Source organism: Mus musculus, chromosome 7 (assembly GCF_000001635.26).
Source record: "Mus musculus strain C57BL/6J chromosome 7, GRCm38.p6 C57BL/6J".
Taxonomy (NCBI): domain Eukaryota; kingdom Metazoa; phylum Chordata; class Mammalia; order Rodentia; family Muridae; genus Mus; species Mus musculus.
Genome location: NC_000073.6, coordinates 46840959 through 46861260, shown reverse-complemented (window position 1 = coordinate 46861260; position 20302 = coordinate 46840959). Strand labels below are relative to the sequence as shown.

At 48.5% G+C, this 20302-nt stretch overlaps 1 protein-coding gene and 1 long non-coding RNA gene across 6 annotated transcripts; one reads left to right on the top strand and one right to left on the bottom strand.

Annotated features, from left to right (window-relative positions):
* The first annotated feature begins 16 nt into the window (after positions 1 to 16).
* Gm39011 lies at positions 17 to 5634 on the top strand. 2 transcript variants are annotated; one of them, XR_882073.3, is made up of 3 exons: positions 17 to 97; positions 2300 to 2395; positions 5496 to 5634. It is a non-coding gene; the product is annotated as a predicted gene, 39011 (long non-coding RNA). The 2 variants fall into 2 exon arrangements; XR_882074.3 differs by having other exon boundaries at positions 30 to 89.
* Ldha (lactate dehydrogenase A) lies at positions 5634 to 18987 on the bottom strand. Of its 4 annotated transcripts, XM_030242176.1 has the most exons (9): positions 18559 to 18987; positions 15344 to 18440; positions 13516 to 13665; positions 12171 to 12288; positions 10910 to 11083; positions 10203 to 10376; positions 9267 to 9384; positions 7155 to 7278; positions 5634 to 6284 (listed from the first exon to the last, which is right to left on the bottom strand). In XM_030242176.1, the coding sequence occupies exons 3-9, from the start codon at positions 13639 to 13641 to the stop codon at positions 6120 to 6122; spliced, it is 999 nt and encodes a 332-aa protein (XP_030098036.1). In that variant the 5' UTR covers positions 13642 to 13665; positions 15344 to 18440; positions 18559 to 18987; the 3' UTR covers positions 5634 to 6119. The 4 variants fall into 4 exon arrangements, 3 of the variants coding, with proteins under 3 accessions (XP_030098036.1, NP_034829.1, NP_001129541.2); NM_010699.2 differs by lacking the exon at positions 18559 to 18987 and having other exon boundaries at positions 15344 to 15457; NM_001136069.2 differs by lacking the exons at positions 15344 to 18440; positions 18559 to 18987 and adding an exon at positions 13873 to 14179.
* Positions 18988 to 20302: the final 1315 nt, after the last annotated feature.

The following is a 20302-nucleotide window of genomic DNA, read 5'->3' as shown; positions in this document are numbered from 1 at the left end:
CTGTTGGGTCCAGGAGCCAACAGTTATAACGGAAAAGGAACGTCACAAAGTCAACGTCAGCACGCAAGCCCCGCCCACTGCCTGCTCAGGTACCTTGGTGCGTGCACCTGCATGGCCTACCTCAGGTTTTAGGAGACGACTCCAGACGGTTTCCAAGGCCTCTAGTGTAAGATGTAGAAGCCCTGGGACCACACAGAAGATGGCAGCCAGTTTGGCCAGCATCCCTTTAAAGGCCACTTTTCTGCTGGGAGGAAATGCAGAACTTTGAGTTTGAGGAGCATACCTATGGACCCTTTGCCCTTACATCTGTGTGTAGGCATTGAGGGTTGGGGGCATCTGTCTGTTTGCTTGCTTTTGTTTTGTTTTGTTTTGTTTTGCTTTCGAGCCAGGGTTTCTCTGTGTAGCCCTGGCCGTCCTGGAACTCTGTAGACCAGGCTGGTCTCCCAACTCAAGAGATCTACCTGCCTCTGGGATTAAAGGGATTTGCCCCCACCACCTAGCTGTTAGGAGGCTTTTACATCGCTACTGGTCTAGAGAGAAGGCTCCTTCAATAAAAAGCTCCCAATGCAAGCGTGAGGGTTTGACTTGAATCCCCAGAACAAAGGTGTAAGTTGTTACTTAGTCATTAATCCATGTATGGGGGTAGCAGAGACAGCGGCTCCATGGGGCTCCGTAGACAGCCATCTTAGCTTTAATTATGAGTGTCCTTGTCTCAAAAAACAGGGTGGATGACACCTTGGGGCAGGGGAACAATACCTGATAGCATCCTCTGGCCTCCGTGTGTACTAGCTTGCACATGCATGTGTACACACACACACACACACACACACACACACACACACACACTATGTTAGGGTTCTCTAAAGCAGTGGTTCGCAATCTGTGGGTTGCTACCTCTTTGTGTGTGTGTTGGGGGGGGGTGTCACATCAGATATTTACAATTCCTAACAGTGGCAAACTTACAGTTATGAAGTAACAAAATAATATTATGCTCTGCCATTGCTGGAGCAATCTCCACTCTAAAACCAAAACTTCTCGGTCATCAGAACTTAGGTGTCAGGAACAAGAAGCAAAGAATTTCCTGAGGAGTCACTAAGGGTGGTGGGGAATGGAGCCACTCTTTTTTTTCTGCCTCTTCATTCCTGGCTCTGTGGGTCCTGGCTATGGGAGAAAGTGTGCCGTGTATGGGTGCTGATCCAAACACACTCCCTTCTGGAGAGCTCTCCCTAGCCCTCCAGGCTGCTGCCATTTAACCAGTGCTGTGATGGGGTCTTCAAGGAGCCAGCTCACTCTTACCAGGACAGGTGCTTTAGCGTGGCTGTGGAACATGGCAGACCAGTGAGTCCATGAGCATGCTGGGCCCACTGTCACATTTCTCTGGCTGGAAAGCCAGTTTCTTGGTCAGAAGCAATGACTGTGGACATGGCATGCTGTAAGCCCACCCGTGGTTCTGGCAGAAGTATTATGTGCGGGAAAGGCAAGTCCGTAACTAGAGTCATCTCCAGTAAGGGCAAAGTGTCCTATCCGTGAAGCAAGGGGTCTGCAGCTTGCTGAAACTCCAGAGAATGGTGTCATGCTAGGGGATTCAGTGTTGGTCTCTGTCACTCGGCAGTAACTGCATTAACCTTGATGAGTGGAAATCTATGTTGTCGAACCCCATTTCTGCCAACAGTCTGACCTGGTGCATCAGATAATTCCCAACTCATGGTAGGCAGCTCATGGTAACTTAGTGTCCTTTTGTCAAACTTCAGTTTCCAGTAATGCTTAATAACAGGCCCAACACTCTTAAAGGAAAAACAGTAGTCTGCACATGACGGGAGAGCCTTGCTCCAAAATCTCAAAGGTCTCCACTGTGACCCACCTCCTGTAGCCTGCCAAAGGCTCCCAACAGCATCTATCTGCCGCTACACCCCAGCTACCATTGGGTCTGCTTGATCATATGTTTCAAATGGGAGAACAGTTTGCACAGCTGCCTGGACCTGCGAGGCTTCTCTTGTTCCAGGGCCCACACAAAGCTAGCAGCTTTCTGAGTCACTTGGTATATGGGCCTGAGTAACACACCCACGTGAGGAACGTGCTGCCCCCAGAATCCAAAGAGGCCCACCCACTGTGGAGCTTCTTTCCTGGTGGTAGGAGGGGCTAGGTGCAGTAACTTACCCTTCGCCTTAGGGGCAGTATCTCTGCGTGCTCTGTACCCCTGGACTCCTAGAAATTTTACTGAGATAGAAGGCCCTTGGATTTGGGTTGGATTTATTTCCCATATATTTTAATGGTTGCTACCTCTGGTCATTTCATCCAGTCAGTGTAATGTCATCAATATAGTGGACCAATGTGACATTTTGTGGAAGAGACAAGTGATCAAGATCTCTTTAGGGGATGGAGAGTTGGCTCAAAGGTAAGGAGGACTTTTGCAGACAATCTGTGTTTGTTGTGTGTGGGAGTCCAAAAAAGAAGGGTTGGACCCCCCTGGAACTGAAACTACAGGGGTGTGTGTGTGTGTGTGTGTGTGTGTGTGTGTGTGGTTATAGATGTATGGGTGTGAACTTCCATACCAGCATATAGGGTAGGAATCAAACCTGGGTCCTCTGAAGGAGCACTCTCTCAGAGCTAGCCTGCAACTCAGTGTGTCTGCATGTTCTGGTCCACACAACAAAGTTACAGACCACCATTAAGTACAAGGGCAATTAAAAGTTGTTTTGTTGTTGTTGTTGTTGTTTTAAATTTAAGCCAGCTCCTGAGAGCAGGCTCTGCCACAGAGAACTCTCAGCCCACAAGTTGGGCAGAGTAGGGTTTATAAAGTTTTACAATTACATCATACCAGGGAACAGGCTAAGAGGTCTTTTCTTTTTTCTATCTTTTTTTTTCTTTTTTCTTCTTCCTTTTTCTTTCTTTCCTTCTTCCTTCCTTCCTTTCTTTCTTCCTTTTTCTTTCTTTCCTTCTTCCTTCCTTCCTTTCTTCCTTTCTTTCTTTCTTTCTTTCTTTCTTTCTTCTTCTTCTTTTTTTTTTGTTGTTGTTGTCATTATTGGTTTTGTGGGGCTTTTTTTGTTTTGTTTTTTGTTTTTTAATAGATTATTTCAGGGTCTTTCCATGTAGCCCTGGTTTGTTGCACAAACCCCTCTCCAGTACAATTTTCACCACGGCAGGTGTCTTAGCTCTCTACTGCTGTGATAAACACCATGAGCAAAAACAGCTTGGGGAGGAAGTTATAGTTGGAACTTAAGGCAGAAGCCTAGACACAAGAACTGAATCAAAGAGGCCAGCCTGGTCTACAGAGTGAGTGCCAGGACAGCCAGGGCTACCCAGAGAAACCCTGTCTCGAAAAACAAAAACAAAACAAAACAAAAAACAAACAAACAAACAAACAAACAAAAAACCAAAAAGAACTGAATCAAAGGCCTTTGCTCCCTATGGCTTGCTCAGCCTGGTTTCTTTTACAATCCAGAACTACCTACCCAGCGTCGTCGACACCACCCACATCAATTACATAGGAAGGAGATGCACTATAGACTTGCTTCCAGGCAAATATCCAAGTGGTTTCTTGAGTTCCTCTTCACAAATGACTAGCTTGTGTCAAGTTGACCTCAAAGTAGCGGGGATGCCTAGGTTGGTTACAAAGTACCTTAAGGACAGCTGAAGAAAGGAACAGAGGCGCTAAGGGCTCTCAAGTTTGTGTTTGGACAACTTGCAGGAATCAGTTCTCCTTTAACTGTGTGGGCTTTGGGGATTGGACGCAGATCAGGGTGTAAACACCTTTACCTGCTGAGCCTTCTCACGGGGCCCGGTTTAGAAGTCAGCCTGCTTTGTAATGGAGTTCGCCTGCTAATGGTCAACTGGTAAGATTTGGTTTGGTTTTTCAAGACAGGGTTTCTCTGTGTAGCCCTGGCTGTCCTGGAACTCACTTTGTAGACCAGGCTGGCCTCGAACTCAGAAATCCACCTGCCTCTGCCTCCCAAGTGCTGGGATTAAAGGCATGGGCCACCACTGCCCAACTAAACGATTAGGAAGACATCTCAGGTGAAACGTTTTATATATATATAAATACTTTAAAGATGTATTGTGGGCTGGCGAGATGGCTCAGCAGGTAAGAGCACCTGACTGCTCTTCCATAGGTCCTGAGTTCAAATCCCAGCAACCACATGGTGGCTCACAACCATCCCTAATGAGATCTGACTCCCTCTTCTGGTGTGTCTGAAGACAGCTACAGTGTACTTACATATAATAAATAAATAAATCTTTAAAAAAATTAAAAAAAAAAAAGATTTATTGTATGTATCTGAGTACACTGTAGCTGTACAGATGGTTGTGAGCCGTCATGTGGTTGGCAATTGAATTTTAGGACCTCTGGCTCTGGTTGGCTCCGCTCTCTCCAGTCAACTCCACTTGCTCAGTCCCTGCTTGCTCTGGTCCAAAGATTTATTTATTATTATACATAAGTACACTATAGCTGTCTTCAGACGCACCAGAAGAGGGTGTCATCTCATTACGGATGGTTGTGAGCCACCATGTGGTTGCTGGGATTTGAACTCAGGACCTCTGGAAGAGCAGCCAGTGCTCTTAACCGCTGGGCCATCTCGCCAGCCCCTATACATTCACGTATGCATAAACATAAAGCTGAAATAAATAGTAATAAAATTTGAGTTTTTCAGAAATAAGTTCTGGGACAAGAGAAGATTTTTTTTTAAGGTACTGTTTATTTTGTGGGGGCCGGGGGGAATGTGTATGGGTGTTTTACCTGTATGTAGGTCCATCTTCTGGGATACAGGTATGAATGGCGCCGTAGGTGCTGGGGATTGAACCCAGGTCTTCTGCAAGAGCAGCAGGTGACCATAATCCTGAGCTGACTTTCCAGTCTCTCTAGGTATTATTGAATGAGCAGCTATTTGGTATGAATTTACACTAATGGTGTAACTAGGTATTTTTTGGTTAGTCTATTTCCATTATCAGGCTGGACAAGGTTTCTCACTGTGGTTTGAATAAAAATGGCCCCCTGAATCATACTTGAATTCTTAGGGAGTGGCAGTAGGGGTGACCTTGTTGGAGGAAGTTTTGTGTGTGTGTGGGGGGGGGGGGCGGGGTTTCAATACCCAAGGCCCCGTTAGTTCTTCCAGCTGCCTTCAGAACCTGCATGCTTCCCACCATAATGGACAAAACCTGAGCTGCAATTCCAAGAACTGCATGTGGTCATAGTGTGCCCTTGTCAGATCTGGATTTCCTGAGTACCAATTCTAAGGAGCCAACAAGCTCTATCTAGGTCTCTACCTCCCCAGTGCTGAGAGGAGTGTCCTGGGGACCCTGTGTCTTAGCAACTCAGTCTTTCAGCTCAATCAGCTTCTTGAGTACACTGTAGTTGTCTTCAGCCAGAAGAGGGCATCGGACGGCATAGGTCAGCCACCAGATGATTGCTAGGAATTGGACCTCTGGGAGAGGAGTCAGTGCTCTAAATCTCTCCAGTCCCCACGCCACCAACTTAACTTTCTTTTTTAATCTTGATACAGGTGTCACTACATAGCTCCAGCTGTCCTGGAACTAGGTAACCAGGCTCGCTGAAAGGCAGGAGATCCATCCACATGCCTCTGACCCTGAAATCAAACTGACCAGCTACCCAACTTCATCTTAATAAAAGAGCAGAGCCATCACTGTTCAAGGTTTTATTTGGCATGACACTTGGGTGGTTGGTTCCATCATCCATATGCAGATCTTACATCTCACATAATATTGCAATGCACACTACAGACACATATAATATATAAAATATCCTGTACAACATTTATGCACAAGATATGCATCATGGACGTACACACTGGAGCCAGGTTATACGACTTAACTGGGAACTCGTCGGCCTAGGCATGTTTGGTGCAGGGCAGCAATGCAGCAGGCTCACAGGGGTAATCGAAGCCTGCAGTTGGCAGTGTGTCTCAGAGACAGTGGGACTGTCACACTAACCAGGTCACCACTACACAAGTACCACTTGGCAGCAGGGCAGAGCTGTGGGGAGTGAGATGTTTCCCCACACCATCTCAACACCACTGTACTAACCACAGCTCAGACGAGAAGGGTGTGGTCTGCCTAGAAGCCCTGCTGCAGCCTGGACAGTGAAGTGCTAGGACACGGGGAAGACTTTAGAACTGCAGCTCCTTCTGGATTCCCCAGAGGGTGTCTGCGCTCTTCTTCAGGCGGGCCTCTTCCTCAGGAGTCAGTGTCACCTTCACAACATCCGAGATTCCATTTTGTCCCAGGATACATGGGACACTGAGGAAGACATCCTCATTGATTCCATAGAGACCCTGGACACAGAATGACAGAGATTACATCTATTTTGTCCATACCTCCTAATATTCCTTGGGATTTAGACCTTTACAAGTATAAAGACTTCTTCTTTTAGATAGATCTACCTGCCTCTATCACCCGAGGTCTGGGATTCAAAGTTTTACCACGGCTTGGCTTATAAAACAAGTTGAGTGTCAATGCTATTCTATTGCAGAGTTGTCCAGGTATGATAATAATGAACAGTGAAGTCTGGCAGTGGTGGCCCACGCCTTTAATCCCAGCACCTGGGAGGCAGAGGCAGGCAGATTTCTGAGTTTGAGGCAAGTCTGGTCTACAGAGTGAGTTCCAGGACAGCCAGGGCTATACAGAGAAACCTGTCTCGAAAAAACCAAAATAAACCAAAAAAAAAGCACTGAAATAGAAAGTCAGTAAGAAAGCAAGAGCTAGGTTTGGCACGTGCCTGAAACCCCAGCTAGAGGCAGGAGAGAGTTCAGGGCTATCCTCAACTACCTCACAAGTTCAAGGTCAGGCCAGCAGGCACCATTTAATACCAAAGCAAACCAAACTATAAAAAACCCCAAACTCTAACCAAGGTACATAATAAACCACACTTCTCTATTTCTGCTAGACCCTGGTAACTGGGACAGGGTCTCCCGCCTGACTCAGCGTAACTCAGCTAAGGTTCTTTGAGTTAGACATCTACAATGGCAGTGTCCATATAATTCCACAGCTCACTGCTGTGTTCCAAAAGAAAAGCGTGAGCCGATCGATGCATTTACTTCAGTTCAGCTAGTGACGAGGCCTCCGCTCGGTAGATTGTAAAGATTCCTTGTAAAGTCAAGAAACAAATCTCTCAGATACAAAATGTGTCTCCACAGACCCATTACCTTAATCATGGTGGAAATGGGATGCACCCGCCTAAGGTTCTTCATTATGCTCTCAGCCAAGTCTGCCACAGAGAGGCCAATGGCCCAGGATGTGTAACCTTTCAGCTTGATCACCTCGTAGGCACTGTGGGGTAGGAAGGATGGTGAAGGGTTGAGGGAAGGGAGACAAGAGGAGTAAGGGCTTTACTGAACACGCTTTACCATGTTATACACTCAAGACAAAAACGTCTGACCCCTGGTGGACTAGAATCTCGTACATTGATAGGAGTATTACAGTGTCAAGACAACTGAACCCACAATAAAACTGGTATTTCTCAAGTATCAAATAAGAAGGGGCTGATGAAATGATTCAGGGGTAAGACCAGGAGTGGTGGCTGAAAATGAATCGTGTCCCTAGTATGCATGAGAGTCTACTCCATCCCATACACCTCAAAAATAACCCATGGTGACTCCCATGAGTGAAAAGTCCTCCGTAAGGCTAGGGCACTGGAACGTTGGGTCCCCCGTTAATAGGCGTGATTGGCGGTGATTAGGAGGCATTGTCTTGCTGGGGCAAACCACTCTAGGGTGGGCTTTAGGTTTCCAAAGAAAGCCACTGAGTTAGCTCTCTGCTTCCTGTCTGTGGATGAGGTCAGTACTCGGCTGTGGCCGAATCCACTTGCTTCTTACTGCTCATCCCTCTCTGCCCAGCCTCTGTGGTCTCTCACCCTTGGGAACCAGGAGCCCAAAACAACGCCTTCCATAAGCTGTTTTGGTCCTGATGTTTTATCACAGCAACAGAAAAGAAAAAAAGAGCAAAAAAACCCCACCAGTACAACATCCCAGAAGCTTGCACATGACACAACTGAATCAAGGGCGTTGAACCAGGCTGGGAAACAAAGTTCACCGGCAGCATTTCTAATACAAAGACTCTGAACCAGATTTAAACTGTATTAGCCAAAAAAAAAAAAAAAAAAAAGGGAACTTGGCTATGCTTCTCTTATTTCTGGGGGGCTGCAGGGGTGGCTCAGAGGTGGTTAAGGGCTCTTCAGAGGACCTCTAAGATGACTCACAAGGATCTGAAACTCCAGTGCTAGGGAATCCTTTGCCTTCTTCTGGATTACTTGGAGACTGCATGCATGTGGTGCAGACATAAGCGGGAGAACACCCATGTGGCAGTTTTCAGCTGTAAGCCATTTTCCAAGGAGGAGGTACCACCTTCTGCCCCCACCAAGGTGTTAGCATATTACAAAGGGCAGAGTCTAAGAAGCCACTGGCAACAACCTTGCCTGCACTTGGTGATGCTTTCATCTTAGCCTTCTGTTTATAGTGTGAAGATTAACAAAGCTTAAGAAAAACAAAATTGGGGTGGAGAGATAGATGGCTCAGTGGTTAAGAGGTCCTGAGTTCAATTCCCAGCAACCACATGGTGGCTCACAACCATCTGTAATGGGATCTGATGCCCTCTTCCTGTGTGCATGAAGACAGCTACAATGTATTCACATGTATAAAATATTAAAAAAGAAAAAAAAAAGAAAGAAAACAAAAGCACCCAAGTGGAATTGCTGTTAAAATCTTAATCCTTTAGAGATGCAGATTCACACCCCAACATTGGATGGAGCTCAGGGACTCTTATGTTAGAGTTTCTGAGAAGGATCAGGGACTCTTATGGAAGAGTTTCTGAGAAGGACTGAGGCATCCAAAGAGGACAGGGACTTCACTGGAAGACCAACAGGATCAACTAACCTGAACCCTTGGGGGCTCCTAGAAACTGAACACCAACCAAAGAGCAAGCACAGGCTGGATCTAGGCCCCCCACATATGCAGCAGATGAGCAGCTTGGTCTTCATGATCTCCTCCAACAACTGGAGTAGGGGGTTTCCCTGAGCCCGTACCCTGACTGTCTGTGGATCCCGTTCCCCTAAATGGACCACTTTGTCTGGCCTCAGTGGAAGAGGATGTGCCTAGTCCTGAAGTGACATGATGGGAGGGAGGGGAGTTAGAGAAAGGGGAGGTGGAATGGGAGGAGGAACTTGTCTGAGAGGGTACTGGGAGGAGGGGAAGGGACCGGTATGGGCTGTATAAAAATATATCTTCAGTCTTCCATGCTGTCTGTCAATCATGAGGCCTCACCTGTCCACCACCTGCTTGTGAACCTCCTTCCACTGCTCCTTGTCTGCGTCAGTGCCCAGTTCTGGGTTAAGAGACTTCAGGGAGACGCCGGCAACATTCACACCACTCCACACAGGCACTGGAAGGAAACGGGCAGCTCATACTGTTTCCACCCAACAGCACAGAATAGCGCCTATGTCCCACCTGTCTCCTCACCTGCAGGGGAAGGTCCCCCACTCCTCAATGATGGTCAGGATCACCAAACCCCAGTACATTGATACCGGCCGTACATTCTGACCTACCTTCCTAATTTGCTGAAACCTGTAGGCTACGTACTTTCTGTTAAGTCAAAGGAGATTTCCTTGGCATAGGACCTCTAAGAACACTGTATAAACAAATGGAGCCTTCACCTGCTCCCTAACAGGGTTTCCCCCACCCCCGATCTCCCTAATCCCAGCAGGGGCAGGCATTTCAAGTCAAGAGTAAACTGCTGAACGAAACAAGTGACTAAAGTTGTCCTAAGACAACATGCTCAAAGTGCTCAACATGTCCAGGGGCTGAAGGCAAGGCTCGGTGGACTGTGTGCTAGCACACATGAGGTTCCCAAGTCCTTGGCATGAAGATGAATGAACGAGTCAATAGGCGTGATGGTGGCTCACTCACGCCTGAAATCCCCATCCTCGGAAGACAAAGGCTGGGCTGGTAGAAAAGAAATGCCTGGAGCCTGGAGAAGTGGCTCAGTGGCCAGGAGCACGGACTGCAGCCACATGGTGGCTCACAACCATCTTTAAGGGGGATCTGGTGCCCTCTTCTGGTGTGTCTGAAGATAGCAACAATGTACTCACATACATAAAATAAATCTTTTTTTAAAAAAAAGAAGAAAGAAAAATGCCTAGAGCCATTTTTATGCTAGGTTTTTGTTTTCAAAGAGCGAAGAAACTGGTATTAAAGACTTACCACTGGAGTCGCCATGTTCTCCCAGGACCCAGCCGTGACAGCTCAGCGCGTGAACCCCCAGCCTCTCTCCCATCAGGTAACGGAACCGCGCTGAATCCAGATTGCAACCACTTCCAATTACTCGGTTTTTGGGAAAGCCACTGATTTTCCAAGCCACGTAGGTCAAGATATCCACTACAAAACACAGACAAGACATTTGCATGATGGGAAACTCAAAACACATGATTTTGTCCCTGTTGACCATGGATCAGGAGTCTATTAACATCTTTACTACATAATTCATGTCCAATTAGTCAAAGCATTATTATTATTTTATTTATTTATTTTTTACTTTTTAATTTTTTTTTTTTGAGACAGGGTTTCTCTGTGTAGCCCTGGCTGTCCTGGAACTCACTCTGTAGACCAGGCTGGCCTCGAACTCAGAAATTCACCTGCCTCTGCCTCCTGAGTGCTGGGATCAAAGGCGTGCACCCCCACCACCTGGCCAAAGTATTATTTTTTAAATATATTATACCAATAAAATTACTCATAGTTACTCACTTCAAGATCATGAGTAAAATTCCTAAACTTTGCAACTACATTCAGAGGCATTTACGCTTTAAAATGAGCTGTTTTAGAAACACAGTCCATACAAAACTGAGTCTGTATACGCACAGTGTAGCTAACGCACCGTGCCACAGCAGGGCGAGCGCAGGCTGGCTGCTCACCTGGATTGGAGACGATCAGCAGCTTGCAGTGTGGACTGTACTTGACAATGTTGGGAATGATGAACTTGAAGATGTTCACGTTTCGCTGGACCAGGTTGAGCCGGCTCTCCCCCTCTTGCTGACGGGCCCCCGCGGTGATAATGACCAGCTTGGAGTTCGCAGTTACACAGTAGTCTAGAGAAAAGAGCAGAAATGAAGGTCCCCTCAGGGAACTTTTCTACCCAAGCAAAGATTACTGCATAAACCTCCAGTGTAGACAGTTCCATCCCATCCCGGCCTCCTGTACACAGCTGACGGAGTCCTGTTTCCGTTCAGACCCTCGCTTTGGTGCATAGTTTTGTTTTGTTTTTTTTTTAATTTATTATATGTAAGTACACTGTAGCTGTCTTCAGACCCTCCAGAAGAGGGCATCAGATTTCGTTATGGATGGTTGTGAGCCACCATGTGGTTGCTGGGATTTGAACTCGGGACCTTCAGAAGAGCAGTCGGCACTCTTAACCACTGAGCCATCTCGCCAGCCCCTGGTGCATAGTTTTAGCTGCAGTCTCTCTCAGAGAGGGATGCCTTTCTCATACATGATCATTGTTAACAGGAAGGAAGCTGGTGCATTTGATTTTCATATCAACTCCTTATATGGCGATTATTTTCTACCCTAAATTAGTGTCTTCTCTTCCCTCACCCCCTTGAGACAGGTACTTCGTCCATGCACCACCACACCCTGCATTCTGTCCATTTGCTTTCATTACACACTTAATTGTTGCCAAGAGCCCAGCCACAGGACAGCTGATCCAGAGAGCTGCCTAGCAGGCAGGAGGTCAGACTTTCAACCGTGGGTTCCTGGCTCACGCCAATGAAGTGTAAAAGGTCAAGCCAAGAACATCTACTGGGCAGGCCCTGGGGGCAAGTCCTCAGCTGTTTTATATGTGACACAGGGCAGCAAGGTTGGGGCTGTCACTCTGCAGTGAGAGCTTGGGCCTGGCGGGTACACGGCCCCAGGATCCATCCTAGCCTTGAAACACACTTGAAACAAATAATGTAAATTTGGAGCTTACTCATGTCCTAATTCAGAGAATTTCCATATATGTGCAAATTAGGTTTCCACTTAAAATCCTCTGCTAGCGATCAAAGCTTTGATAACGTACTGAGAACCAGTGCATAAGTAAGCCAAGGTCCTCCTGTCTTTGAAAGAGCTATAGAGATGGAGGTTCAGGCCCGAGGAGGAACTTAAGTCTGACAGCAAGAGAACCTGGCCACAACCAACCTTTGCTGGAGACAATTTTTGGTGTTTTAAGGAAGAGGCTGCCATGCTGGAGATCCATCATCTCGCCCTTGAGTTTGTCTTCCATGACGTCAACAAGGGCAAGCTCATCCGCCAAGTCCTAAAAGACAAACGGTTTAGTTAAATGGGAAAATAATTCTGATTCTTCTCATTGCTCCCCAAAAGGCCCCGTGTCGTGTCTCTCCTGCAAGCCCTCCATTGGAGCCGGGCAATGTTGGCCAGTACCAAGGCTTCAAATAGGCCTAGGCAGGAAGCTCAGAGTAGACCATTGCTTAGCATGAGACCGTGCGGTGGGGGGAAGGAAGGACTCAATTAAAGAAGCAACACTCCAAGTCAGGAATATCGATGCATGCCCTTAATGGCAGTCAAGTCTCCAAGAAGGAGAAAAACAAACAAACAAACAAACAACTACTTATAGACAGGAGCCCTGTCTTAGTTAATACCTGCAGAATAATAGTATTCTGCAAAGCTAGGTGTGATGTTGCAGACGTATAAACCAACACCCAGGAAGATTGTTCCAAGTTTAAGGCTAGTTTGGACTACATATGAATCAAGAACATTGACTTACCCTGCCTCAAAGTGTTTTCTAATTCAGTGATAAAGTTGTAACTAATTAAATTTTAGCCCTATGATTGATAAGAAAATTAGATCCGAGATGGCTTGGGGGTGTGTGTGTGAAATCAGCTCCTGCATTCGTCTGCTGAGCTGAATTTCATCTCCAGAACCCATAAGGCAAGCGAGAACCAAAAATTTACCCTCTCACATGGGTGTGCTCAGTTATTTTTCCAAAGGAAAATTATATACCCCAGGAAACAGTGGGATTTGAATAGAAGTTCAAGACAACCTATTCAGTAGGATTTTAATTTTTAATCAATATGCACATATAAATTCCAATTCAAAAATCACTTTAGATTTGGGTATATAGGTCAATGGTTACCTAGCATGTTGGAGGCCCTAGGTTCATGTAACTGAGAAAGTAGAAGAAAAGGTATATACTTTGACGCTGTTACTTTGGTGGTTTATTTTATTTTATTTTATTTTATTTTTGGAGACAGCCCTGGCTGTCCTGGAACTCACTTTGTAGACCAGGCTGGCCTCGAACTCAGAAATCCACCTGCCTCTGCCTCGCAAGTGCGAGGATTAAAGGCGCCCGGCTGTCAGTTACTTTGGATAATCCCTTTCTTGTGTATCATTATGTTGCAAAATGTTTCACAGATGACTGAGTGTGTGCAAACCTTGATAGTTTTACATACAATGTGACAATGTAGGGATGTCCTCTCCCCCACACCCCACCCATAGGCTTGGGCCATGAAGGATCTCCACTTACCTTCATTAAGATACTGATGGCACAAGCCATGCCAACAGCACCAACCCCAACAACTGTAATCTTGTTCTGGGGAGCCTGCTCTTCCTTAAGAAGATTCACAATCAGCTGGTCCTTGAGGGTTGCCATCTTGGACTTTGAATCTTTTGAGACCTAAGGGGTATACACCGTGTGTCATTGTAACCTGCCCAAGGTATACTCACCAAGTCCCTGTATTTAAAAAAAAAAAAAAAAAAACGCTGACTTTGCTACCTTTGGACTCCTTTTCCATTAAGTGACAATGTGACAAAGAACAGAAGTGGAAAACCAAGAATAGCCAGCGCCAGGGTGTGGTCTGGCTCTCACCAGGAAGGCTCTCACCTTGAAATGGAAAAATAATACCGAGGTCTCCGTGTACGTGTAGCCGCCTGAGGACTTACTCATCTTGATGAACCCCAAAAGGGGATGGTATCTCCTCTTATATGGTTAGAAAGCTGCCCTCCCGCTCTTCTCCCATCACCCAGAGCCCTACAGCAAGTAGAGCGCCAAGTTGCTCCAGGAAGTACCAAAAATCAAGAGCAGAGGGCGCCAATAACGGCCACAAGGTGCGACCCCAAGGCATAGCAACGTGCTTAAGCCTGCGCACGCGCAAGCTTCCTTCCTAACCCCCCCACCCCCGCAAGAACCCAAGTTGTATGACCAGCCCAGATCCAGAAGACTGGCAGGCGGGGGAAGGCAGTGCGCGTGCGCAATTTCAGAATCAGGTGTCATATATATAGGTCTAGCGACTGCTGGCCATGGATGAGACCTCTGGCAGGCAGTTCGGCGTCAAAGTTTGGCCCTTACTAGAGCCCAAAGCACAAGCGCGGTGAAGTGGAGCTGGCAGCCACCTTAGCCTGGTGCCAGAGTGAGATCTCAAATGCCACTAACAGGATTAGGGCCTTCACCCACCAGGGCGGGGCCTCATTACCCAGGATGTGGCCGCTAAGGGAAATTTCTTCAGTTCCAAAATGGGGATACAATTGCGGAGGGCCTGAGGCCTGGAGCCCACTCCCACCCCCGCGATGGCCACCTTTCCCAGCAAGCACCATGTCTATTTTTGAAATCGTTCCAAAGTGCAAAAGGACTGGACAAGATCTCTGGGCAAGCAGCCTAGGGCCATCAAGCAGGAATCCGGTCTCCTTACAACCGCTGCTATTTCTAGACAGCCTTGTGAGGTCTCTGCTGACTGGGGGCAGGGCGTGGGGCTCTTCCCTCAGAGAATCTACTTCACGCAAACCTCAAGTCTGTGCTCTATTAGGACAGGGTGCCTCTACTTCCCACCTACGACCCGATGGGTGTCGCAGGCCTCTCAGCTACAGGTTTCCTCCTTCCGTCTAGGGTGCAGAGGAAGGACTGCGACTCTTCCCGCTTCCTCTCCGCACGCAGCGCGCTTAGCACGATCCCCAGTCACACCAGGAGCGAGCCTCTTAACAAAATGCGTTTAGGGCAAGAGCGCCCTATAATCTGCAGGAAACAACCACTCCACCGAGCCCACGCAAAGGAAAATGCAAACCGCACGGCTGCTCCGAAGCACCCGCCCCGGACGTGCCAAGGCTTTTTCGGCCCCCATGGGCTCGAGTTACGGGAGCTCAAGTTTCGCACCGCTCCCTCGCCCCCGTTCGGTGGCTCCCAACCTTCAGGCCAGCCACCCCTTAGTCCTCTTTACACGGGTCTCGCCGCCCCAGGCTGGGTGGGGCCGCCTGCTCAGTTCCCCAAAGCACAGTAGCCCACGCGTGCCCAAATCTGAACACCCTGCACCTCCACCCCGGATAGGGACCCCCTGTGCCGGCAGCGTGGGGCCCAACCGTACCGCTAGTGCACGATGGGGGGGCGACTGGCGAGGAGAAGCAGCGTGGCCCGAGCTCGGCGACAGTGGCTCCAGCACGCAGAGCAGCACGCGGGCGGGGCCTTAAATGGAAGCTCCGCGCTGACGTCAGAGTGGGAGCCCAGCGGACGTGCGGGAACCCACGTGTAGGCTGGGCCGGGGGCGGGCGTCCAGCCGGGCTAGGCGCCACCGAGACCGGGGCGGCGCGCGCAGCACGATGTCCCTGCAAGAGTGGCTCCACGTGTGCTGCGACACCCCAAAGAAAGGCCAACCCGACATGCTCCTCAGCCTCAGAAGCAGGAGCCCGAAATGCATCGATCCTCCGCCTCCTTCACCGGAAAACTTGTGAGACTCAGAAAAAACCCTGGTCACTTTCTTCATTGCTGTTCCCGGCGCCGGGAACAACTCCTGGCAAGCAACAGGCCTTCAGTAAATATTGTGTGAAAGCACATGCCAGCACCGTGCCGGTCTATCCGCCATAGCAGCCTATCAGATGGGCCTTTCTCCTGCCCCACTTCCATCTCCCAAACCATGGGGGGAGGGGGGTGCGGCTCAGCTTCTGATGGCTTGCCAGCTTACATCCATATCTGCCCTCTCCCATGCCATCCCGCAGGCATTTGTGTTTAGCCTTACCAAGGAGTATCAGGGCCCTTGCTTGTTTTCACACACCCCCTCTGCCTTTAAACGTCTTTCTAGAGGTCTCATTAAGCTGTGAGGCCAGTTCCTGTTCCTCTCCCAGCTCCCGATCAACCGTATGTGAATCTTAAGGTACTCCACCACTGATAGGATGTGAAATGGAGTTTGCAACTGCTTTGATTTCCTTAGTGATGGGAAGAACTGTGACTTTCAACCCTGCTCACCCATCTCCCCGGAAGGGATGTGTTCACTGCAGATTAAGGTCTATTACAGTCTTGAGCAAGATTTGAACAAGCTGGTTGCAGGGTGCTGGATATGCAGGGATCATGTGAGAGGGAATGAAGCTCACAGCCCCCCCTTATTTTCGCTTGTCTGTATCCCTTGTGATCTCTTTTATAACAAACAACAGGCTAGGAGTGTGGCCAGGACAGGGACACTTGTCTTGCATACACCAAGGCCTGAGTCCCTCAGCAGAGCGCAAATTTAAAAAAATTAAAAAGTCAAACAGTTGGACCTGGAGAGATGGCTCTGCCATTAATATCACAAAAGCTTGTAACTCCAGATCCAGAGGTTCCAATACCCTCTTGACCTTCATAGAGTCTCTCTCCCCCTATATATAGTTAAAATTATTTTTTTAAAAAAGTCAGAACAAGAGAAATGAAATTTAACTTTTTAAAAGAAAAAAGTGAAGGTGAGTTCTAAGAGACACCAGAGCAAGTAGCAAGCAAGAGGAAGAGGAGAGCCTTGTGGATACCTCAGTGTAGAGTGGTGAGGGGGAAGCACAGGTGGAGATGTAGTAACTACTTGTGCTTATGGTCTTAGATTGGGGGCAGTCCCATGGGACTGAACTATTAACCTGTGGAATACAGTGCTCTAAGCAGAATGTAAACTGGGTTATCAGATGCCCAGGCCAGGTTCATCTGCTAGGAAATTGCTTTGTGCGGAAAACACACGTGTGGAAACCTCATGTGCACACAAGCTCCTTTGACCCCAGAAGGATTCTGGGAAGGGATACTGTTTCTTCCCTTCCCTTAGACCCATATACCCACAGAATGGAAACTCCCTCTTTTCATCACCCTATACTGTGGCCTGTGCACCCTTCAGGGACCCCCTCACAGGTAAGGAGTAGGACTCTGGACCCCATGCAGAACACAGATAGGCCTCCTTCCTCTCAGCAGCATTTGTGCAGCAGCATCACAAGGCCAGCTTCCAGAAAGACCCATACTTTGCACTTTCTTGGTTGCAAAGGGAAAATTCACCCCAGCTCCAGGAAAAATGGGACATCGGTTTAGCTCACTACAATGGTTTTCCAGATGCTGCTGGATGCCCAGGGACCACAAACACAGCTGGAGGCATTGAGGGTGAGGCACAGGGTGCCCAAGGGCAGCTTACAACACCTCAGGTCCCCAGGGCTGTGGGACAATGTTCTTATTCAGTGAAGGATGGGGCCTGCCAGCTTGTTAAATATGTCCCAGCTGGGAGAAAAGCAAGGCAGAGAGCCAAGAGGGGGTGGGGTTGAGAGACAGGTAAGACTCCCAGGAAAGGCCTGTGAAGATACCTCAGGCAGGTTCCATTCCACTACACCAAGACGCTTGGTGATCGCCACTCCAAGCACAGCCTCCCTCCTCCAGGCACATCGGCCATGTTCTGAATCCAAGATAAGTAAGACAAATGCTACTCGCAGAGACTAACAGTAGGTGACTTCTGGGTTCGTCTTCATCCTGACTCTGGGGTAGGCAAGATCCTTCCCATTTTCCAGATGAAAAAAAACACAGGATTCAGAAAGAGTACTGGCTTTGCCAAAACCGTGCAATTTCTCAATGATTTCAGCCAGGACTTTAACCTGGCACTGACTGGCTCAAAGCCTATCTATCTCTCTTCAAGATCCTATGCTCACAAAACATAGGGCAAAAAACTACCCAGGGGTTTCAAGGCAGTTTCAGGTGCAGGAGCCACATAGCGGTCAGTGGGTGTCTCTGATGTCTGGCTGCTTCGGCTGTGATGTCATCCTTTTCTCCCCTCACCCTGGCCGGACACCATCTTGCTTCTGATTTTCATGTCTGAGCAGGACCCTCTGCCACCTGGTTTCCTGAGTCTTCAGATGAAAGGTGGCAGATGGCGGGAATTCTCCCCCTCCACAGGCAGGTAAGTCAAGTCCTCAGAATAAATCCATGCCATTTCTTTGTGCCTCCTGTATACCAGAGTCTAGGCTACTCCCCCACACTCCTCAAATGCACTGTCCCATTTCCAGTCTTCCACTCAGGCCGTTCCTTCTACCTGAATACCTGCTTCTCCCTTGCCACCAGACCTGACATCCTGAGCCTGCATAGTCATAGTCAGAGATAAAGTGCCAGGAACTCAGAAATGAACAAGACAGTCAGCGGTGGTGCAGGCTCATAGATCCAGCTACTCATGAGGTATAGAAGCTCATGAGTTTCAGACCAACCTGTACCAGAGAGAGAGAGAGAGAGAATTACAAGCCTTCAAAGACCAACATGGAGGGAACTGAGAGCATCCTCCTCTATAGATAAAATGCAAGCTAGAAGCCAGTCTTGGTGACTCACACACTTGTGATCCCAGCTCTTGAGAGGTAGAAGCAGGAAGATCAGAAGTTCAAGGCTAGCCTTGGATACACAGTGAGTTCAAGGCTAGCCTGGGTTGTAGGAGACTTAGTCTGTAAAACAAGCTCTAACAAAGCCAAACATAAAATAGTGTCACGCTGCCACAAAGAAGTTAAGAATGTTCAGCATTCAGAGAGAGCACCGGCTAAAGTCACTGTTGGCATTTAGTCTAGGCTCCGCCCCACAGTTACCTGGCAATAGCCAGGTGTGCCAGACTCACTGTAAGAGGAGCTGCTTGCCCCCTCCTCTCTCTTGCTCTCTTGCTCCTGCTCCTTACCCTCTCCTCCCCATCCCCCTCCCCCCCCCACGTGTTCATGGCCGGCCTCTACTCCTCTTCTCTCTCTCTCTCTCTCTCTCTCTCTCTCTCTCTCTGCCTTTCTCTTGTCTCTACTACCCTCTGAACTCCCCTCCCCATGCCCTGAATAAACTATACCGTCATGTGGCTGGTCCCTCAGTGGGAAGAGATGCCTCATCATGGGCCCGAAGAGGCACCCCCTCCCCCCACACCTTACCACACCTCCCCCAAACATATCTCTGGCCTCTCCTATCTTTGTATAAAACACAACAGTCACCTGAGCAAAGAAACCTCTTTCCGGAAGAGGCAGCATCAGGGCTGGGGCAAGAAAAAGATTTCTGCTGATGGATTAGGCGTTGAGAAAGCAGGGCAATGGGGATGAAGCAATGCAGAGACCACAAGATGCAAGGTGTGTCTGTCGGGACATCCTTAGCCGACAATGCCAGGCTAAGACAGTTAGGTGTGCTTTCTTCTATTCAGGTTTTGGTGGCCGGAAGTCACTAAAGTTTCTAAAGAGCACGAAAGATGGGGTGAAAACAAGATGACCGGAACAAGGTCGTGGGAAAGATGGCACCTTGTGTGGTGACCATACACAGCACACACGCAAGGACTCGTGAGGAGCCACATCTGTCATCTGTAGGGGACATACATTTCCCTGACGCAACCCTCCACACCCAGAAGCCCCTCTGAACACTCACTGGCAGCCTGCCTGTTTTCGCCTTCTCCATGACGGCAAGGCCGATGACTTTCCTGAATTGCAGGGCCCAAGATGCAGAGAATCTCATCTGTCTCCGTCCTTGACCTGCTAGGGAGTGCTGTGTACGAGCCAAAGTAGAGGTTCCTCTCTCTCCTCTCTCCCTCCCTCCCTCCTCTCAAGTGAGAGAATGGCACCTGTCCCAAGAAACTGCTTTGTGTCACAAGCCCCCTCCCCCAGTTCCCAGCCTAACCACCCCTCTGGCTTTCCTGGTGCCACCCCCTGGGGTCTGGATGACACACCCCGTAGGGTCCTGTTAACTTCTCCTCCCCCTCTGCCCTCTGCTCTTCCAGGCCTGCGATAAATGGCACCTCTGTTTTCTTTTGGGACTTGGCCTTTTCCTCTCTCTTCTCTGAGGTTCCATACGAGAGACTCCATCTCCAACTCTGGTCCCTCCCAACCACTTACTCCTGGGGGAAAGCTCAGATCCATGCATGTCTTCCTGAGATGTCCTGGTTAGCAGGTCCCAGAAAAACACTGTCACAAGGATGCAAGTAACTTTCAGACTGAGGTCAGTGCTGCAGAGGGAGTCCCAAGTCCTGCCAGTCAGTCCCCCGTGTGGGTTTCCATACCAAAAGATGTCCCTTGCCTAACCACAGCAGGGAGGGTCGTGGACAGCTGCGACAGTCTTTCCTTCT

Coding starts and splice junctions, on each gene's coding strand:
- Ldha (NM_001136069.2), bottom strand. CDS start 13,935: ATGAGTAAGTCCTCAGGCGGCTACACGTACACGGAGACCTCGGTATTA. Junction 12,289..13,515: donor CCATCAGTATCTTAATGAAG/GTAAGTGGAGAT, acceptor TTTGTCTTTTAG/GACTTGGCGGATGAGCTTGC. Junction 10,377..10,909: donor GCTGATCGTCTCCAATCCAG/GTGAGCAGCCAG, acceptor TGTGTTTTGTAG/TGGATATCTTGACCTACGTG.